This window comes from Antrostomus carolinensis, unplaced genomic scaffold (genome assembly GCF_000700745.2).
Source record: "Antrostomus carolinensis isolate BGI_N321 unplaced genomic scaffold, ASM70074v2 scaffold4482, whole genome shotgun sequence".
In the NCBI taxonomy this organism is placed as follows: Eukaryota; Metazoa; Chordata; class Aves; order Caprimulgiformes; family Caprimulgidae; genus Antrostomus; species Antrostomus carolinensis.
In genome coordinates, this window is record NW_010297410.1 from 51,083 (window position 1) to 67,588 (window position 16,506).

At 38.2% G+C, this 16,506-nt stretch overlaps 1 protein-coding gene across 1 annotated transcript in view; it reads left to right on the top strand.

Annotated features, from left to right (window-relative positions):
- The window catches only part of LOC104520409 (transmembrane protein 132D), a gene marked incomplete at its 3' end in the record, with an annotated part of 153,225 nt that overhangs the window by 50,440 nt on the left and 86,279 nt on the right, over nt 1–16,506 (top strand). Inside the window, exon 2 of the mRNA XM_010162095.1 lies at nt 9,466–10,357. Within this exon, the coding sequence (XP_010160397.1) occupies nt 9,466–10,357 (892 nt within the window). The remainder of the gene's footprint in view (nt 1–9,465; nt 10,358–16,506) is intronic.

Consider the following 16,506-nt stretch of genomic DNA (forward strand, 5'->3'; position numbering starts at 1 on the left):
GGGTTTTGGGTTGTTTATTTGTTTTTCTTACTGTAAACTTTGTGGTGCCCATCACTGCTTTGCCCTTTCATGTTCAGACTGACATCAGATCTTGTGTGAAACAGTGCCATATCCTTTTATCTTAATACTTTTCTCTGTAGTTATTACTCTGCTGCCTTTTCAGGTGGGAACTTGCCTTTGTTATATGATCTTTCTCTGATCAGTTTTGTATCACTTGGTAATATAAAGGTGTATGTGTTCCTCTGTGACCCTTTTATTTAAATTATTATCTGTCTGTCAATGTGAATAATAAAATAACTTCAGGATTGTTCATCTTTCTCCTCATGAATGATGATGTGTAGTCTTTCCTGAAATCAATGATTAATTTACAAAAATTTCTTCAAACTTCAGTAAAATGTGATATTCAAAGAAAGTATGGTATCATCAGACTATAGTGCTGTTGTCAAAACGATCTTACCTGGCTGCTAATCAGATTCAATGGACCCATTAAGGCAACTGAAATCCCCGGATTGATACAGCAACTGGGAGTACAATCTGCATCCGTGAGTGTGTATCAAAGATGAGCACTTATAAACAGAGTTAAAGTATGAACAGTACTGGATGAGTAGATGGCCTTTAATGATCCTTGGAGTCATGCATGTAAGGTTATGCATACCAAGAGCAGATGCCTGCTCTCACTCCAGACATGGAGGCATGGAAATCCTTTGATGTTATGATTCAACTTTCAGACTTATTATTTATGGCAGTTCACAAGGAGCTCCTGGCAGGCAGGCCTGTGAAATTTTTTGATTCATTTTTGTTTTAATTTATTGCTCTGCTTTTGAGGCATCAGATAGTGACTCATGTTAACACTGAGGATTGTTTCTGTGGTGCCCATTGCTGTGTCCGGTGGAGCAAGTGCTCCCTCTCTAGAAAACCATTTTCTGATGTTTGTAATTTCTAAATTTTTCTGTGAAATCAAACTTAGAATTCCTGTGTGAAACAGATGGTGTAGAGGGACATCATATGCATGTCATTGTGGTCATCCCATTGACAACATAAATAACATAGTCATAGTAACAGCAGTTGAACAGTCCAGTCACCCACTTGATAGTGTGTACTTGATCTGGAATACAGGGATAGTAGGTACAAAGCCTGTCATCCAGATTTACTGTCCTCCTTTAGGTAAAATCAGAAACTTGAGACAGCATCCTTGAAACCCTTCAGTGACAATTGTTTGCTGTGGGCCAAATGGCACACCACTACAAATGGAATAGATTTCTTAACTGATGATTGCTCTGCAGATTATTTCTTGTTTTCTGATTTACTATTGTATTTGGAAACTCCTCTGGATGAATTTTGTACTATATTTCGTTAGGAGGTTTTTTCCTCTCCCACTCAGGTCATGGAAACTTCTTTGTGGAGTTAATAGAGAAATTGCAAGATGGACTGCAAGATTGGTCAGGAGGAACAATCTGACAGGGTTGATAGCACAGAAACAAAAGTGGTTAAGACGTGCTTTGGTGGGCAGGCTGTAACATTGCCTTTTGCAAATGAGTCCAGCTTCTGTTTCAGCAAAACATTAACTTACTTGTCTTTCTGCACAGGAACATTGTCATGAAGTTTAAGCACATTGTGTCAGAGTACTTCCTTCCTTGCAAAACTCAGCACCTAAACATTCTTTCTGTTTCTGACTGCAGTAGCAATGCTTGGTAGTTTTCATTAAAATAATGCTTTGCAAGCGTGTATTCCTCTTAAAAATCATGGTCCAAATTATTAATCTGCATCTGTGCAATGTTTGCTTTATTCAGCATCTACTTTGTGAATGTCACTTAATGTATGTTGCATCCTCTAACAATACTCCAATTTCTTTAAAATTCTCGTACAAGAAATGAGAAGTCGCCTTTTTACAAAGAAACTCTTCTACATATTATGTGGCCTTGATGTTCAAGTAATCTTTCCCTTGCTTTGTAACAAGCTCCACACAGACATGCAGAACTGGAACAAGAATTGAATAACTTCAGGAAAGAGAGGGATGTTGGCAGGTTGAGAACATCATTGTTCTCAAGAAGAATGATAATTTCCCAAGGATGAAACAGCTACAAGGAATGTTATAAAATAAAGCAGGAAGAGTAGTCTGAAATGCTAATAAGGAAAGAACTTAAAAATAAATTGGTAACTTTTAGCTTTGAAGCCATTTTTCTTTTTAATTTGCTACAGATAAATGCATGACTCTGGGGTTCCAGGGTTCTATTTTTGTTTTCCTATTTGTGCCGCATTGATTTAGCCTTATTGCTCTTCTGTTGGTACTTACCCTTTAGAATGATGGTGTTTGTTACTGAAAGCATGAGATTTTTTTGGAAACTCTTCTCTAATGGCATGACAACACTAGGATTAAGATTCTTGCTGCCAAATAGGCTGTATTCTTTTATTTCTGTACTGGTATGGAAGATAGACACTGATACTCGTCTTGCAAGCGAGTAGGTGAAGGGAAATCAGTGCTCCAGTGTGAACAGTGACAGTAATGCACCTTTATTTCAGCCTTATGTGTAACACAGCTGTGTAGAGAATATGATCACTGAATGTTTTTACATATAATAATGCCTTCATAAGGAATACTTAGTTGTAAAAAATAGGTCATATTCAGGGTAGGAAAACTTACCTGTTGCACTGTTCCTGTGAAGAGTTGGCAGGAGCTCATCATCACACTGTATCTCTGCTAGAGAAGCAATGGCTCAGGTTCCTCTGTTACCTGTTTGTGACAGAGCTGTTGAACAAGAGGTTTTTGGTTTGGTTCTTTTTTGGTTTGGGGTTGTTTTTTTTTTCCTGATATGACAAAGTAGTGGAAGACTACAGCAAACTCTGGCTGATTTAGTCCTCAACCCCTCTTATGTTTTGAGGTTTTATTAAAAAAAAATTGCTGTTGAAAACCTTTTTGAAATGTTCATATTGAACACTGCCTACAGAGAGGAATTAGTGATTTATGGCTGGTCTCTAGCCCTGCATGCATGCTGGCTTTATGGCTTTTGGTAAATTCCATCACTATATTGGCATCAGTTTCCAGTTCTTAAAACCTTTTCTATTAACTTCAAGTGTAGATTCTTTCAGGCAAATATTGCTTGTTCTGATGAATTCTGATTTTGGTCAAGGTTTCTAGTCACGGAAGTAATGAAGATTTAATAATAGAATTAAATTATCAGAATCAATGCTAAAATGAAATGCTAACTAGGGAAGAAAGCTAGCCTGTCCAACTGGATACCAAGTGGTTCACTTTTGGATGCATATAATGTGGTATAACCAAACAGAAAATTAACCTCGGTTTAATTTCTTGTCAGGGAATAACTCCAGAGAGCAATTTTCCATGTGGATATCTGTGGGAGAGACTTATGTGTTTGTAGCATCACGACATTAAAATACTTTTCTGACTCTCCATTTCTGCACAATTAGGTGTGCAGCTGTGTGAAAATGGTTTTAAAAGAAATCAACTGCAGGAAGATCCTGGGTGGGTTTGCAGGTTTTTGATCAATGTGGTGCCACGTACTTCTTCCTGTGGGTTTCATTTGTTGCCCTCTAATGCACCTGAGCTATCAATGTTCCTTACAGCCTATTGCACATGTGTGCTCTGTGTCTACAGTGCTCTCTCCCTCTGGACTTCTGTTGAGCACCACTGCAAAGTATAATTAATGAACAACTTCATTGCTTTTAAACGAGCAAAACGAGCACCTACCACAAATCCCGTCTTGCCTTTCATTCTGTCTGAGATCAAAACCTCCCATCAGTTTGTCACTGTGTCATAAAGCTGTTCTAAATAAAAGCATAGCTCTTAATCAAAAGCTTGAAAATGCAGTGCTAATTGTTTTAAGCAAGTTGAAGCTGCCACAAGACTGGCAAAAGAGGGAACACAGTAAGTCATCCTTGGAAAGCTCCAGTTTGTCTATTCATGTGTAAGGGCTGCACAGAAGGATTCCTGAACCTAAGGAAGGAACACTGCAAGCAACCAACAAATGCTGTAAGAAGGAAATGATCCTACTCAAATATTCATGTAACACAGTCTTAATTGGCTCTGTCCATAGTGACATGCACTGACAGAGTAGATCATTTGTTAAGAACTTACTGAGATACACCTGGGGATGGCATTCACTCTGATTATAGCTTAGCTTTAAACTGCCTCACTTCTGAGCATTGGTGGATTCAGCCACTTAACTAGGTTAGGACTGAAATGTCTTAGTTTTCCAATACTGAGGATGAAGTTTTATTGCAACAGACATCCTTGTGACATTAGTTTCCAGATCTGGAAATAGATTACACCACCAGATTATTTATTTATTTATTTATTTTTCCCCTTAGTGAATTTGTCTCAAAAAAATACCAACACATAACAAACCTAGGAGAGCAAAAGTGTTCAGAGGATTCAAGGAGAACAGCTGAAAATAACTACAAATGTAAAATTTTTGGCCAGAAAACAACCACTTACCGCAATCCCCAAGATGCAGCAACAAACTTCATCTATTGCATTGCCAGCCTGAACTTGCAGCAGCTGGTAAGGCAATTTTCCTAAGAAGTTGTTCCTTTCAATCTACAGGAAAAAGGTGCTTTTAAAAAAAAAACCCAAAACCAACACCAAACCAAAAAAACCTAGTAGCATTATATAATTGATTGGAAGAGTGTTTTGTTTGGGTGGTTTTTTTTTATTTCTTATGAATGCTGGATGACCGTGGGTTGAACAGTTTTTAAAATGAAGTAACTGTTAGGGCAGTGAAGGCCCAAGGATCTGGCAACACAGAATAAAGTTAGTGTTCTGGCAGATTTCTTCAGTTTTCTGAAGCCACGGTCAATAACTTTGCAGTAAAACTGAGCTATGACTGGTGTTTTTGTCATTGACTGAGAGCTGCTATTACATGATATTAAAGAAATAAAGATTTAAGATTTTTAGCCAGACTGCAGTACAAAATTAATAGCCTAATGAAGAAAGCAATATGACCTTCTGGAAGGTAAATGCAGCCTGTTTACAGTGTCGTGGCCAGGGGTTTATCGTATGTGCAAGCTTTGGCTCTGCGGGAGGAGACTGAATATGCTGCCTTTTTCTTGGATTTTTTTCAGGTTCACTGACCTGCAAAGAATTTGCTTCTTCTATCAATGACAAGTATTTTTTATACAGTGTCAGTCAGGGGAAGATTTACTAAAGAGAGAGGAAAGAACAACGCCTTACTACATCATCTCTTCCCAGGTGGCCACTGATTGAAATCCTCAAGAAAAACCATTCACAGCATGAGAGGTCAAATACAGAGGTAGTTGTAAGGGATTGAGAAATAATAGCTTCTGGCATAAACACAGCATCAAAATTAGATTTTATTGGTTTGCTTCAAACCGTTGGGCATCATCTCCTGAATCTGGAATGCTCTAACACCAATTTGCAGTTACAGTAGATTGTCTTCACCAGACCTTCCAGTGAAGCAGTTTATTCCAGTTGAGGGTCAGTCCCTGAGGTTCAGTAGCTCTGTGAGGCATCACTTGCCATGGTCCTCTGGAAGAATCTGTTTTTCCTTCTGCGATGTCTCAGCTTAAGATAAACTGATTTTACAGCTTGCCACAACGAATGAGTTCAAAGTTGAGTGGATCTCTATGGATCATAGGAATCTATTCTTACATGGATAGATTAAACTCCTCAAAGTTTGTTTTAATCTGGTACCACTGTTTTTTCTGTTGACACCAAGTATGATGTACTCTGTGCTGTACATCCACATGGAGAAATAGTAAGGCTAGTTAGTGTCCTTCACTCTTGCACTCGGTTATTCTGCTGCCAAGCTCCCCATGCACACAAACCTTCAGATATAGTGGTACAGCAAAGATAAATTGCAGTTCCCAAATATAACTGTATATTTTTTGTCTTGTTTCCTTAACAGCACTTTGTTACCCATCCTTTGTTTTGTTTGACATATTTAAACTGAGAGATTCACTGTGTAATTCTTGTCTTATTTATTCAGGTGGGTTATTCCTGGGGAATTTTGATTATGATGGTATAGATCTGATGTAATACTTAGGGCAGATTATATGACTGAAATCTTTAAAACACCACTCTTCTGCTGAGTCTCACCTAATAACACATGGAATGGTAATCTCCTGCAATTCTGCCTTTGTAAAAACATGCATAGTTTTTGCAAAAATAGTCATGGTTGCAATTAGGGATGCTGACAGCTGTTTTTGTTTTTAATTTCTTGTGCTTCAGAATCCTTAATAAACTTTCACGGTCAAAATCTGGTACTGCAGAGGTTAGTGTAGTTTTTAAGATTTTTTTTTTTTTCTGTTTGTGCTGATTATAAAACTCCCCAGATAAAAGTGTAAAATTGTTTGAATTTTTGTCCTTTGGCTGTTTGGAAAGCTGCTGTCAGCTTCCAGTACAAACCAATTCATATTCAGTGCACATCTGCAGCTTGATGGTAGGGGAAGTGCAACAGCAAGCAGACTAGTTTGCCATTGCCCAAAAATTTAAAAACTAATGGACCCCACTCTTATTTGGTGAGATTGTTTCCTTTTTTAGTAGGCAGTTTATCTTCTTTTTTTTTTTTTTTTTTGTAAATTTGTGTTGCTCTTCTATTCCTATGAGTCACTGATTTACAAACTCTGAGGAACATTGTCCTGTGGAGATAGAGAATACAGAGGGAAGATTTTTTAATCCCTTAGATAATTAAGCACTAAAATAAATGATGAAAAAATTATGAGGTGAAACACTCTGTTAGTTTTAATACAAAAATAATATACTTCTCCCTCTGGAATGCAAGGGAGGGAGCTGCAATCAGAATAAGGAAAATGAAAAATGGAATACCCTGAGCTTTTTTTTTTTTTCTCTCTTGAAGTTGCCTTCTTGATGCCTCACTGTGTTTAATGGTGCTTTGCCAAGCTGTTGGGAGGAGTACAAAATGAGTGTGGAATTTATAAATGGGACATTAGATGGAGGAACGATGTTATGGGCTGGGTGATCTGAGGAGTACAATAGCAGAACAGATTTTGCCTTGGGGCTGGGTAGGAGAAATGCATCCCTGCAACTCTAAGTACTAGCAAAACCATTTAGGATTGTTAGAAATCTTTGTTAGGGGATTATCTAGAAAAAGGTCTTTAAAAACTTTGCTCTAAATGAATATCAGGAGAGAGAATGGGAGCTGAATGCTGAAAGACAAGGCTAAAATGAAGGGTGGTTTCGCATGCAAAGAATCTCTGCAGTTTACTCTTCATTAAAAAGATGCAGAAAAGCCTTGAGTGTGACTTCCTCCAAATTCAAACAAGATCTAAGCTGAATTTTCCACCTCTAGGGATCACAAGACTTCAGCCTTTTAGTTCTGTTGCAATTTAGTCTTGTATGATGATGTGTGCTGAGGCCATTTTCCCGATTCTTCAGATGGAATTTATTTCTGCTTCCAGGTAGAGTTTAAGAGTTGAGATTAATTAATCTTTTAGAAGTAAGGTTTTATTTTCATTATTTATTAGGAGAGGAATTTCAGTTTTTCAAGATGGAGAGAAAGATTTCCAAAACTGTGAAACTCTTATCTGCCATCTTTTCGTCCTGGTATCGTTCATTCTGAGATTTGTTCCTTCGTTTTACAGCTGAATGATGTCCACCCTTATCTAGGGTTTGTTTGTGTTTTGCTTTTGGTTTGTTGTTTTTTTTAGGTTGGGTTTGGTTTGGTTAATAGCCAGCTGGTTGTGCTTTTCCATATACAAAGTTCTTTGCTCTAGTTTTCCAGTTTATTGCTTTGCATTATGTTAGTGCCTGGAGACCTTGACTGAGATCACAGCCTTGTTATTTTAGGTGATACTCATAAATACTAAGATAAATCGGTTGCTTTTGGAGTCTACACAGACAAAGTGTGAGGAGAAATAAATAGTAATACCCTTATTTGTTAGACGTAGAACAGCAGCACAGAAAAAGCAACTTGGCTGAGACTGGACAAAGTCTATGGCAGAGTGCGATCCCCCGAATTAGCCGCTTTGTGTGGAGGTGCCTTGGCTGACGTCCTGGTTATGGGTAGCATCAGTGTGGCTTCCTCTTCTGCAAAGGGGAAATTCTCTTTCAGGTTATACAGCCCACAGGTAGGTAAGATGATCATTGCTGTGAGAGGCATTTTCCAGATCATTTTTGGTGAACACTTGTGGTCTGAAATCAGAGGTTTTTAGGAACTGACAATACTTTCCCATAGGATTTGAAGATAACAAGCCTATTCTGTCCTGTTCTAGGATTTGCAGTGAATTGCAGTACATAAATGGCAGGTTGGTGGTTAGGAGTAACTGACATCAGTTTAAGCCACCGCAGTACTCGATGAGCAAATAAATATTTAGGTCAGATGCCAAACAAAAAATAAGGACTGATAAAGCATTTGTGGACCAGAGCTTGTGAAACTGGTTTGCCTTTGAATGCTATCTGTGCTAACCCCTTGTCACCTTTCTGAAAAAGGGTAAAAATTTGAATTTACTATGGAGAAAAATGAAAGTTATTTCACAATTAGGGTGTGAAGACATAAGCACAAAGGTCAGATGTTCAAGCAGGAAAGGTCATATTGTATTTGCATTTGTATTTTTTCACAGTGTTATCTCTCTGCTCTTTGGGACTGACAGTTCTTAGAAAGGATGGAGAGTTGATTCTTTAATATGATAGCCTGCCTCAGGTAATTGTTTGATCGCACAGTTAAAATAGATATCTTGCAGTAGGAGAGGCTCAGTGTCATTGAAAATGTTCTTTCAAAGTGCAGTGATGTACAGCCTAGAGATAATGCAGTTGTATGAAGGAACAATGCAGGGTTAGGCAACAACCGTGGCATGAATCCTGCCTGATAGTTATTTACAGAAAAAACCCCTCTTTTCATAGATGAAGTGAAATAGAAGAGACTATAAATTGGATGCAAATAAAGCTGCTTTTGAAATCCTCTAGTAGCCGAGTGTTGTAAAGGAGCTTTTGTGTAAATGGTAAAAGCTATTCTTAAAGTGAAATTCAGCCTTGTGCAGGAAACCACTTGGAGTCCATGTATTGTTTGAGAGTGCTGAAAAGAAGGTTGAAGTGAACTCTAAGTGGTCCATGTGCAGCATTTGATGTAAAATCATTGCACTGGTTTCCTGTACAGGTGTAGCTTGCTTTAGTGACCACATTCCTTTTTAAATGTGCATGTGCAGGGATCTTATGGTGCATGTGCTGACTGGGTAATTTTGCTCTACAGTAATAAATGTGTATTGAAAGTGAAGCTGTGACCTTTGACATGAGTAAACCTACACAAGCTGCTACTTTTAATCTAGCTGCCATGTAGAACGTATCATAACCTGTTGTTTTCCAAGCTAACTGGACAAATTATCATCTACTGAGGCTACTTCTGTGTGGATTGATGATGCTATTGCCACCAATATCAGCTACAGCCCTGTCAATCCCCTCGGTAAAGTCAGTGAGGTTATATCATAATATGACTTGAAGGTCTGATCTTTTAAACTCTCCTTTCCTTTCAACAGTGACTGAGAGCCGAGGGATCCTGGAGAGTATACAGAGATTTTCTTTACTGCCAACTTACTTGCCTGTGACCTATCGTATCCACAATGCGGATGTTTCCTTCTTTCTTAAGGAAGCCAACCAGGATATTATGAGGAATTCTAGCTTGCAGTCCCGAGTGGAGTCCTTTCTAATCTACAAATCCAAGAGGCCACCTGTGTTAAATGCCAGCTATGGACCTTTTTCCATCGAACAAGTAGTGCCCCAGGACTTAATGTTGTCTTCAAACCCATTTGGATCTACTAACAAGTTCTCCTTTAATTGGAAACTTAAGGCCTTCATAATGAGTGACAAAATTTACCTGAGTAAACCCAAAGTCCAGGTCCTGTTCTACATCGTGGGCAGGGATTGGGATGACTATAGCACCACGGAACAGCTGCCCTGCCTGCGGGTGTTTGCCTTCCGAGAGACGCGGGAAGTCAGGGGCAGCTGCAGATTGCAAGGGGATCTGGGGTTGTGTGTGGCAGAGCTGGAGCTCCTGCCAAGCTGGTTTAACCCCCCCACGGTTGTTGCTGGCCGTAAGAAACCAATGGATCAGTCTGAAGGGAGCCCTGTGGAGCTTTACTATGCCATACAACCAGGACATGAGAAAGGGGAATGCACCAAGGAGGATGTAAGGAAAAGTAATGGGATCCGACCAGGGCGCAATGACATTGATGAGTCGGGACCTCCCTTGCAGAGGATTGGAAGTGTTTTCCTTTACCAGACAACACATGCTGTCCCTTCCTTAAATGAAATGAGATTGGATAATAATATTGCCATCCAGTATGCACCAAAGACTGTCAAGCAAGGTGACATTTTGACTTTCCTTGTATCTGTTGCTAAAAATTCAACAGAAGATCAGTTCACACTGAGGTAAGGCTGTTTTGGGTTTCTTTGGTACCTTATGTTTTTCATTTTTCTGCTCTTGGTACGGGAAGTCACTTTCCCATGTATAAAATGCCTAACAATCCTTTAATTGCTGCTCTACAGAAATTGTTTTGCAGTTGGCTGACTCAACGTTTCCCCTTTTGTTCTGTCTAATACGAATTGTCTGAGATGTGATCTCTTTGAGTGAGAAAGGCCTTTTCTTGAGGTTGTCCTTTGATTATGCCTTATAAAAATTGAAATAGTAGAGCTGAGACCTATCTGTGTGCTAATGGGAGATAACATTTAAAGTCTCCTGAGCTGGAGTTTCCAATGCTCCTAATCTCTCGTTGAATTTATGTTAAGATTAGTAAAGCTCAAATCCGCAAAGGTATTTATAGGAAGTGAGCAAGAATTAGGCATCTAAGTAGGATTTATATGTTTAAACAGGTCCCTGTAACTTGTTGTAAGCCTGGTGTTTTATAGAATGTTTGAGTTTCCCAAGTATTATTGATATACCAAAACCATTTCTGAAAATAAAAAATACCTGAGGGTGGTGGTGATTTTTTTTTTTTTTAAATTTAATGTAGTGTCACATGCCACATTGATTTACTTGGTTGCTTTCCAAGCATTAGGATATTATGGTGGGAAGCTCATTATAACCACCTGTGTAATACAAGGAGAACAGCAAAGACTATCAGGCTCTATGGTGGCAAACTGAGAGCAGATGCACGTTGCATGTGCGACAGTCCAGTTGTCTTGGCTTTTCAAGTTTGCCACTCTGTGTTCCAGCATTCTAAACTGGGCTTGTGTGGCTGACACATGGAAGATTGGTGTGTTTAGAGCTGATTTCATTCTTTTATCCCTTACCAGTGACTCACGTCAGCTCTTTCAGAACTGGAGGTAAATGTCATACTCTGGCTTCTGAGATTAAGAATTACTTGTCTTGGGTGTTTGTCCTAGAAATGACCATTGGTGCCAAAGCTCGCAAAGGCTGACAAAACATGCCTCCAAAAGAGGAGGCGCATCAAAAGAGGGTGCAGTGAACTCCTTGCTCTTAAAAATGTCATAGATGCACCATAATCAATAACTGTACTGAGCACTAGAGATGCTTGGTCCCTTCTCCTAAGAACTCATATCCTACTCTGACTTGAGACAAAATGCACCATTCTTTCTCTGGTGGTTATCCATATCAAACTCAAAAAATCTGGTATGTTTCAGGGCTCAATTATTAAAGTGGTACAAAGCTATAAATGCAACAGTGTTGAGCTTAGATATATACCTCATACTTGAGTGAGTCATATTTGACTCCACTGATAATAGTAGAGAGGACTCAAAAGAGTACTTTTTTTTTTCTTTCTTTCTTTAAATCCCTGGGGAGCTTTGTGGGATATATCTGGGGGAAGTGGTTTGCCATAAAATCAGGAATCGGGTCATTTTTCCTTTACAGCTGTGTGATATATAAACTGAATAATGACAGCACTTGGTTGCTGACTCAAGGACACTTATTTCCTCTTCATCTGGTAGGGACCAAACACTGATAGGCTATCTACTTTCCTTACCATAGCAAGTTTCCATTTTCTGAGTCAATCTGCCTAAGATTAAAGTTGTTTCCTGAGTGACTGATGTTAAGACAGACAATCCGAGTTCCTCATTGTAAGCTTTCAGGGACACCTTTCTATCTTCCTGTATACTAATGTCTTTAAAGGGATATTACTTCAAATGTTGTGTGGTGGCTTCTATTACATTTGAAAATTGGTTTAAATATAAACATTAAAAACCTTTTCTATCTAATAGAGAATTAAGGTAAAAAACTTTCAGTGTTTTTACTCTGTAAATGCAGGATCTTAGCATTCTGACTTCAAAGCCTCTCTACTTCCATGAGCTGTGATCAGTTGAAAGTAGAGCTAGTTATAACCATGATAATTATATTATATGTCAGTTTATAAAATTTTTAAAAATCTTGCTTTATTTAAATTGGGATGAAAACTGAACACCTGAACTTCTAAATGAATGCTTCTTAATTTGATTTTCTGGAACAAAAAGGAAACAATGTGTTTGAATGTTGGCTTTTTATTTTAAGATCTAAGATATCATAAAACACAAAAAAAGCTAAAAATAGGTAGCAAATATCAGTTCAAAATGAAAAGTGGGGCCGAGACACTTCTTCAAAAACATCAGTTCGCTGTTACCTTTTAAAAACATAAACTTCTGTAACAGCCTGCTTTTACTCGTGTCACTTCCATGAGTTTTGATTTCTCTTGACCCGCTTTCTCTAACAGTAGCTGGCTTTCAGACTATAATCTGCTGCAATATCAGAGTAGTTATAATAGCTGTTCTACTGTGTTTCTAAAGCACTGTTCCCTGTCTCTTTGATCTAGCTACATCGTGTCTGAGCTGTTATTTGATTGTTTTCTTGGTCAGAATTGTAATATCTGTGTTCTGCATTCATCCCTCCATGGCATATACATAACCAATTCAGTTTTTGGTGGTTGCTAATTTATACATATCTTCTGCTGTAAGGGAAAAAGCAACTATCAGGTAAGAGCAAAAACTGAACTTGATTAAATGTTTTGGGTCAAATTCTTTTCTATGATCCCAGGGTCAGACAGAATGTTAATGCCTCTGTCATGGCTCTCTCATTAGGACTACATGTCCCTCTAAGTCATTAGATATTGGAGTAGCCTTTGACTGAATTAAGGCCCTATTACAGGATTGGAAATCTTACATGTCAGTCTAGTATATCTGTTATGCATAACTAAATGATCTTTAAAGCCATTCTAACCCAAACCATTCTATGTTTCTGAGATTATACTATATATGTTCTCTTTTGACATGGCCAACTAAACAAAAGACTGTATTTGACATGCTGCCTGTTCTGCTTTTAGAGCAGATTCTTCAGCTGGCATTCCTTTTCAGTGATCTGATTGAGTTTTAAGTCTCTAAAACTTGAAATTATCTTGGTTTGTAGAGGTACAGACATTGGGTCAGGATAGATTGAAAGAAACTTAATTCCTGTTAGAACATGTAAATATGAGGACATGAACAGGAGCAGAAATGGGCCATTCGTGTAACTACTAAAATGATTGATCATAATACATAGGAAAGGATAAACAGCCCTTGTTCATTCAGACAGAAATAGTGAGTCTAAGGAAAAAAAAACAAAAAACCCGCAGTTTGGGGAGAGGAAGAGCAGTCTCTAGCCTCAGCTGTTACCCAGAAGGTCCCTCTGTATTTTCCAAAAGATCCCATTTTCCCATACCATGTATGGCTTTTCACCCACTGATGGCAAGTTTTAATATTCCTGAATGAAAAAACCCATACCTGTTATGCAATACAAACTAGATGGGGAAAACTCAGGATTGCACATTAAACCCCACCATGTGATTCAGATTAATTCTAAGGGCTATAGAGAAAGTAACGTGTTTCACCAGACTGATTTTCAACAGGCCACTTCAGAAGTGGGGCTTAGCTCTAACAAACTCCTGGCTGCTTCCAACTTAGGGGTCCCAAGGTTTGGAAGGGAATCTCAAAGGTGTAGGGAAAACCTTGCTAGATCCTTAGTTTGCAAAGACCATAAATTAATTCTGTGTGTATCTGTCACATCTGGTTAAAAATAACAAGTGGCTAATAGGGCTAAAACTGCCAGTCATTGCTGTGTAATGGAGACATCAGATCTCTTCTTTCAGACACAGATTTGGTACCAAATAATCCATAAGCTTCCAGTGTGACTTTAGACGAGTCATTTAATCTATCTCCTTCTCCTTTCCCCTTCTCTAACCTGGCAGTGCTGGGAATAGGAACTACTTCCATGCTGTGTCTTCTGTTTGCAATGGCAGTACTGCTCCTTGGGACAAAAAGTGGTGTTGTGCACTGTCATGGATATTGGTCTTCATGGTTTCTGCCTCTATGTACAACATAGCCAGCATGTGCTGCAACTGTCTGGTCTCTTCTCATTTTGATCTCCTCTCTGATAAAGGGCCCCTTCCCCCCCTCCCCCATAACTCTTGTGAGAAAATTGTATTAATTTTAATTTTGAAACAGTTCCTTATTTTTAGAAGCTGTACCTTAAGTGGCAGCAAGACTTGGAACTGTATTCAGAAAGTGAGGCCAAGGGCTGCTGGCAAAATGCTTTTACCATTGCTTTTGCTCCAGTGGACTGGAAATCATGGCTTGAACAGATGGAAAATATAGGATATACAGGTCAAAAATGAAGAAACAACCATGCAAAACAACCACAAGCCAAAAATTATTCAAACTGACTGATTTTTTATTTTTATTTTTTTTTTTTTTTAGAACAGTTACATTTAGAGTAAACCCTCTCCCCTTTCTAACAGGAAATTATCTCCAAGGAGAACCTCCTAGAAAATTCTAAATACTAAAACATATAGGGAAAGGTACCTTTGGTTTTTTTTTTTCCTTCCTACTGCTGTTCTGCACAGTGGAAGATTTAGAGTAGTGACTGTGAAACTGATGGACTGTTTTTAATTTTGTGAAAGAGTTGGACCATAAGGGCCAAGGTTTAGATTTTGTTTTTTAATGAACTAGAGAAATTAAAAATATTTGTCTTGACTCTATATGGGCACGAGAGTTAGAGGAAAGGAAGGAAGGAGATAAAATGTAAATGATGGATAAATATGGAATGCTTCTGTAAGCACCAGGTTGTGAGCTTGGGCTGGAGCACTGAGCCTTAAGAAACTGGCTGATTTCCTAGCTTAATTCACACACTTGATTCCTCTCTTGTCTTGGCCAAGTCACTTAACCTCTCTGAAGCCATTTTATCACTGCTAATATCAACAATTATTTGAAGATGACATGCTGTATACATGCAACGAGCAATTATATCTTCCCAGGGAAGCAGTATTAAATGCCTTTATAAAATAAGTGATTGAATGTCCTGTGCCTTTATCCTATTATCTTCTCTCCTTTTGAATTCAAATTAATTATTCATTGTATTCTTTGTAACTGGCCACATGGGAGGGTTGTGTACAGAGGTGCAAATAGTGTCGTACATCCTAGCCCAAAAAAAGCCACTATAGAGCCCTCTGTAACTGGATTTTCTGGAGGAAAGACATGAAAAAATATAAAATACCATGTTTTTTAAAAAATGACTGAAGGTTGTACTGGAAACTTTTAGAATACTGATATGGTGAGAAAGGTGAACTGAGTGTTTCTGTAAACTGTATCTATGATATTTCTGCATTTGTAAACCAAACTTGGGGATCAGCGATATGTAGGTACCAGTTTTATAAACTTTTGAGAGGGTTTGTAGTCTGTCTATGGTATTTTTAATGTCTTTTCTGATGGTAACTGTGGGAATACATTGACTAGTTTGAAACTGTGGGAATGAGTAAGCAATGCTCAGTGATAACTGGGAAAATTTTTCCCAAAAGGCCCTTAGAGTTTAGGTTACATGGACTTCTCTTATTTGTCATTTTATGTAACAATTGTTCAATAATAATCCAGCAAACATGAAAAAGGCTGCATAAATACATGAGGGTAGCAGAGTCAAGATCATTAGCACTCAATTTATACAGCAAGAAAATTTAAACAAGACTGACATTTTATCAAATTGCTTGTGTGATCTTCTAGTGCTGAGCTAAATCAAATTTTATTCTTAGTGCTGAACTAAATCATATTTTCCTAGTAGAAACAATCAGGCAATAAGTGGTGATCAGGAAGGTTACGAGCCACGTAAAACTCTGTAATGAGATGGGCTTTTCTCTAGGCCTTAGATTAGGTGGCTATTTCATGGTATCCCAACCCCAAATTTGTACATCTTCTGGCAGATTGAAAAAATCCTACTGTGCATTTTTCAGTTCCTTCTTCTGTAGCTTTGGTTTGTTCTGTCACTTAAACGTCCCCTTCCACATTCTGGTTTAAACAAATTCTAAAATCCTTTCTTCTCTGTGACATACATAACTGATTTTATTTATTTTTATTTTTTTTTTAACTGATCTTGTGGCCTATTTTGACCAATGGAAAACTAAGGAGAGAAGTTTAAGGAAAAAAACCAACAAAACTCCCTCTGATTCTTTGGAATTACAGCCTCTAAATTTTAACTGCTTCACTGCTCAGTCTTGACGTAAAAATGAATTTAATGTTTTTCCTGGGTTCTTTGTCCTTGCAAAGAACAGGGTAGGGAATGTAACATTTTA